Here is a 5,883-nt window from a genome sequence, read left to right on the forward strand (position 1 = left end):
CATCCATCTCCAGGGAGATCTGGGCATACTGCACCTGGGACTGCAGCTGGGCCAGCTCCTCATCGTGCACTTTCTTCAGGAAGGCGATCTCATCCAGCAGGCTGTCCATCCTTTTCTCCAGCTCTGCCCGGGCCAGTGCCGCCATGTCCGCCTCCTTTCGCACATCCAGCAGCCTGCCCTCCGCATCCTCCCGGCTCATCGCCTCCTCCTCGTAGCGCGCCTGTAGCCCTCTCAGCGCCTCCTCCAGCCGCTCCCGCTCCCCGCGCAGGGTCTGCCTGTCCCCCGCGGCTTCCTCGTGGGCCATGCGGAGCTCGCGCACCTCCTGCTCGTACAGGTCCCGCAGGCGGGACGGCTCGCTGTGCTTCTGGCGGAGAAGGAGCAGTTCCGCCTCCAGCACCTTGTTGCGTTTCTCCAGCTCATGGACCCGCTCGATGAAGTTGGCGAAGCGGTCATTGAGGTCCTGGAGCTGAGCCTTCTCCTGGGTGCGGACTATCTTCAGGTCACTACTGATGGCGGCCACCTGGGTCAGGTCCATGGAGTCGGCGCTGTGCAGCAGGCTGGAGGCGGCGGACGAGGAGGAGGCATAGCTCCGGCGTACACTGCTACTAAGGGTGGGAGAGTAACTGCTCCGGCTAGGGGACCCATAACTACTCCGGATGTGCAGCCGAGGGCTACTCTCCACCACCCGGCGCTTATAGGAGGCGCTGTAATACGGGTCGTAGCTGTACGAGCTCATGGTGCGGGCTGAGGAGCGGAGCCTTCCCGCACACCTACTTATAGCGCACGGGACAGGGGCGAGCATGCGCACTACAACACCAGCACCAAGGACAGCGCACTGAACGGACCCGCCCCCCTTAGCCCGGTCCAGGAGAAGGAGCTGAGACCTGCAGATCCAGTCCTGGCAATGGGGCCCCTCAGCGACACAAGAGACACTCTGACCTGCAGATCCAGTCCTGGCAATGAGGCCCCTCAGCGACACAAGAGCCACTCTGACCTGCAGATCCCGTCCTGGCAATGGGGCCCGAAAGCGACACAAGAGCCACTCTGACCTGCAGTTCTACATTCCTTAGAATCCATTCTTGTGGCTTAAATCATCTCTAAATACATTTTTCCTTTTGGATATAGTAGGGTTAAAGTGATATCATACCCAAAAGCAAGAATTTATTATATTGCAGCTGAATTATTAGATGTGACGGCTGTGTTCGTTTTCTTCCTTCTTTCCTCTTTCGTTTTTTTTTTCTTCCTTTCTTCCCCTTTCTCACCTTTTCTTCCTCTCTTCCTCTTTCTTCCTTTCTTTCACTTTCTTCCTCTTACTTCCTTTGTTCCTTTCTTTCCCCTTTTCCTATTTATTCCTTTCTTTCCCTTTCTTTCTTTCTTTCTTTCTTCCATTCTTCCTCTTTTTTCCATTATTTTTATTTTTTCCATTCTTTCCCTTTCGTCATTTCTTTCCCCTTCTTTTCTTCCTTCATTCCTTCCTGCCTGCCTACCTTCCTTCCTTTCTTCCTTCCTGCCTACTTTCCTTCCTTTGTTCCTTCCTTTCTTTCTTTCTTCCTCTTTCTTCCATTCTTCCTCTTTTTTCCTTTATTTTTATTTTTCCATTCTTTCCCTTTCTTCCTTTCGTGATTTCTTTCCCCTTCTTTTCTTTCTTCCTTCATTTCTTCCTGCCTATCTTTCTTCCTTCCTTTTCTTCCTTCTTGCCTACTTTCCTTCCTTTCTTTCTTCCTCTTTCTTCATTTCATTCCCTTTCTTCCTTTTCTCCGTTTCTTACCCTTTCTTTCTTTTCTTTCACCTTTTTTATTTCTTTCTTATTTTCTTTTCTTCCTTCCTTTTTTCTTTCCTTCTTTCCTTTCTTCCTTCTTTATTTCTGTATTTCTTTCCCTTTCTTCCTGTTTTTTCCTTCTTTTTCTTTCTTCCTTTTCTACCCTTCTTTTCTTCCTTCCTTTCTTCTTTTCTTCCTCCCTTCATTCTTTCTTTCCTTCCTTCCTTCCTCCCTTTCTTTCCTTCCTTTCTTCCTGCCTTCTTTCCATTCTTTCTTCGTCTTTTTTTATTTTGTTCCCTTTTGTTCTTTCTTTCTTACTTTCTCTTTCTTCCTTCTTTTTTTATTCCTTTCTTTTTTGTCCTCTTTCTCCCTTTCTTTTCATCCCTCTCTCCCTCCCTCCCTTCCTTCCTTCATTTCCCTTTCTTCCCTTTTACTTTTTATTTTCTTCCTTCCTATTTCCCTTTCTTCCTTCCTTCCTGTTTTTTCCCTTATTTTTCTTTCTTCCTTTCCTACCCTTCCTTTCTTCCTTCCTTTTTTCTTTTCTTCCTTCCTTCATTCTCCCCCCCCTCTCCACTTTCTCTATTTCTTTCCCTATTTCTTCCTATCTTTCCCTTCCTTGCTTCCTTTCTCTTTCTTCCTTTCTTTCAAATTTTCCCTTTTTTCTCCCTTCCTTCCTTCCTTCCTTCCTTCCTTCCTTCCTTCCTTCCTTCCTTCCTTCCTTCCTTTGTTCCCTCCTTCCTACCTCTTTCCCTTCTTCCCTTCCTTTCCTGCTTTTTCTCCCTTTCTTTCTTGGTGATCTGTCCTGGTTCGCACTGGTGAGATTTGTCATGCGATTTGATAGTTCAGAATCGCATGACACGTTGCACCTCATTGCCAGCAATGGAACTGTTCAAATCATTGCGGCTCAAGTGGCAGCAACTTTGAAAAAGGTTCCTGCACTACTTTTCCAGGATTTCATTGTGACTTGCATAGACTTCTGTTAAATGAAGTTGCAAGCTGCAATGAAATGGGAGGTGCAAATCTCACCAATTTGCGGCTTTGATATCACGCGAACCTATCACAATTTCAAAGCCGCACTGGTGTGAACCAAAGCTAAGTCTGTTGTGTTTCAAAAGAACAAACTGTCCAGCATATGTAGCAGTTACAGGGTTAAGGCAAATCATTAACCGCTGATAGGGGTGCTTACAATGATCAGCTTTTTTGTTTATTTATGTGAATCCTTGAAACATTGAAGTAAATTAAAGTGGTATTAAACCCAACAGCAAACATTTATTATATTGCAGCTTACCAATTCTTAGATGTGATGGTTGCATTTGTTTTCTTTTTTTAGGCTTTCTTTTATTTTCACCTGTTGATCCAGCCAGTAAATCTGTTGTTTTTCAAAAGACCAAGCTGCCCTGCAAATGTAGCAGTTAAAGTGTGCTATTTATCTATCAAAAAGTGTTTAAGGACTCATTCACACTTGCGGTGCTCTCTGAAAAGTGATCCACATTTGGATCACTCGCCGGAGAGTATGTTACAGGCGGTGAGGAGGTGTTGTAACACCTTGATCACCACATTAGTGCGCCACAATCACGGGCACTGCAGGGCGGCCCCATTTACTTGAATGTGGCGCAGTCAGTGGGCGCTTTTCCTGCTGAAAGTGGCAGGAGATATAACTTCTGCTATGGCCACATAGCAAAGTATCGCAGCCACGGCATGTGTACACCTTGGCCGCTTCCTCTAGGGGGGAGCTATTGGGGGGTGGTATGGAAGCGCGGCTCAATCATGGGGTTTTACTATACCCCAATCTCACATGTGAACGAGTCCTTACAGTGCTAAACTTTTCTTCACATTTCTAATGTCATGTCTTTAAAAAAAAAAAGCCAGAATAAAGAAATAGTAGTGGTAAAAAAAACACTGGTTTAACCAATCATTTCTTGTGTGGCAACTAGCAGCAGTACAAGGAAAGCAGATGCTGGTGAGACGTTCCTCTGCATTCCTCATGCCATTGCTTGCCCCTGCCAAGTGCTGAGAACTGCAGATAGGCGGTTCTCAACTTGGTCCCGTGGTCCCGTGTGTGACTTCACCACCCCTCATTGCTTCCTCCTGAATGAGCAGAGCACTCCAAATCCTGTGCAAATGCATTCCTGCAATGGGACGGGATGCATTCTTGCAGGATTTCAGGTGTTCAGCTATCCTAGGAGGCAGCAGTAAGGTACGGCGATTTCACCCATGCCTCCTGGAAGCTGGGACTGAGATGAGAATTTTTAATCTTTTTGCAAATCTTTAATTTTGAAAGCTTTTTCTATTAAGTGACAGAGAGGTGGTAGGGAATTGGACCATCATTTTTTTTCCCCCATCTGCATCTCGGTAGAGAGATTTCCTTTCATAATCCTGCATATCAATAGGAACTTTAGCACTCGGAATCTGGTGCAGCTTTGCATGGTAGCCAATCATCTTCTAACTTCAAGTGACACTATAGGCACTCTTTTTTTATTTTTTTAAATATATAACAAACATGTCATACTCACCTCCACTGCGCAGTTCATTTTGCACAGAGTGACCCCCGATCGTCTTCTTCTGGGGTCCCACGGCGGCTCTCGCAGCTCCTCCCCGCAATAGCTAACCCCCTCTGGGAAGCTCTCTACCAAGGGGGTTACCTTGCAGGCACGCTCCCGTGTCATACAAACGGTGTCCATAGCCGCCGATTGTATGACTCGACCCCGCCCCCTGGTGGCCACGTCATTGGATTTGATTGACAGCAGCGTGAGCCAATGGCTGCGCTGCTATCAACTTATCCAATGAGGAGCCATGGGGAGAACGATGCGGGATCGCGCCCTCTGGAAATTCAGGGCTCAGATAAGTAAAATGCATTAAGGTGAAAAAGCACAAGAGTTTTCAACCCCTTTGAGCTTGTTCAATTAAACTTTGACAATAAAAGCTGGAAGCTGATTGGTTTATATGCAGAGCTGCACCGGATTTTGCACTCTCCAGTTTTAGGAAATCAACTGGAAGATTTTTCTTACATTTTTGGAGATTTACTAAAAAATTCTGGTGCGCACAGAATCTGGTGCAGATGTGCATAGTAACCAATAAGCTTCTAGGTTTTAGTCTGAAAGTTTAATTGAGCAAGCTGAATTTAGAAGCTGATTAGTTACTTTGCACAACTGCACCATATTCTGTGTACGCTAGCTTTAGTAAATCTCCCCCAAAAGGTCTGCATAAAATCAAGTTATGCTTCTGAAGGTTACCATGTGTCCAGGCCATGGTATATCTATTAGCAGTTATTCGCAGTTACAGTGGAACCTCGGATTATGAGCATAATCCGTTCCAGGCAAATGCTCGTAATCCAAAATACTTGCATATCAAAGCGAGTTTCCCTATTGAAGTCAATGGAAACGAAAATAATTTGTTCCGCATTGACTTCAGTGGCATGCAATACCGCATGCAGCTAGAGGCGGGGGGCACTGGAGAGCCTCGGAAATGGCTGGAAAGGCCCGAGGACAGTTCAGCTGACCTCTGCAAACCTCGGAAAGACCCCGCTCCCGAGGTTTGCCGAGGTCAGCTGTGCTGTCCTCAGGGTTTTCCATGCATCTCCGAACGGTGCAGATTGGCTGCGATCGGCGCCGTTCGACTTTGGCGCCCCCCACCTCAGGCCAAACGCGGTACTGCACACCGCTTAGGCCTGAATCCTGCTCATTTTGGTATTTTAGGAAATACATTGCTCCTATTGCGAAACGCTCTTTAGCCACGTTACTTGCAATCCTAGGTTCCACTGTAGCCGGTTTTGTTCTGTAATGTCAAAGACATTTCCCCTCAAGTTTAAGGCTGCATTTACACCTTAGCGCGGCGTTTTGTACCGCGATTTGCCGCGACAAATTGCAGCGTTTTTTACCGCGATTTGCCGCGACAAAAGGCGGCGTTTTTTACCATGGTTTTCACTGGAGGGGTGATTTACACATTGTCGGCTATGCCGAACGCCGAAGCCGCCTGAAAAAAAAGGGTCAGGAACTTGTTTTGAGCTTCAGGCGTACGGCGTTTCGGCGTTCGGCGTGGAGATGTGAACCATCTCCATAGAGAACAATGTTAAATCACCCCTCCAGCGTATTTCAGGCTGCAATAGCGTCGGGCTTCAGGCGTTA

At 46.7% G+C, this 5,883-nt stretch overlaps 1 protein-coding gene across 1 annotated transcript in view; it reads right to left on the reverse strand.

The window, feature by feature from the left end:
- NEFL (neurofilament light chain) overlaps positions 1–769 on the reverse strand; it is a 9,667-nt gene extending 8,898 nt beyond the window's left edge. Inside the window, exon 1 of the mRNA XM_040346100.1 lies at positions 1–769. This exon is cut by the window's left edge and continues 299 nt beyond it. Within this exon, the coding sequence (XP_040202034.1) occupies positions 1–736 (736 nt within the window). The 5' untranslated portion in view covers positions 737–769.
- Positions 770–5,883: the final 5,114 nt, after the last annotated feature.

The sequence above is a fragment of the Rana temporaria genome, chromosome 3 (genome assembly GCF_905171775.1).
Source record: "Rana temporaria chromosome 3, aRanTem1.1, whole genome shotgun sequence".
Taxonomy (NCBI): Eukaryota; Metazoa; Chordata; class Amphibia; order Anura; family Ranidae; genus Rana; species Rana temporaria.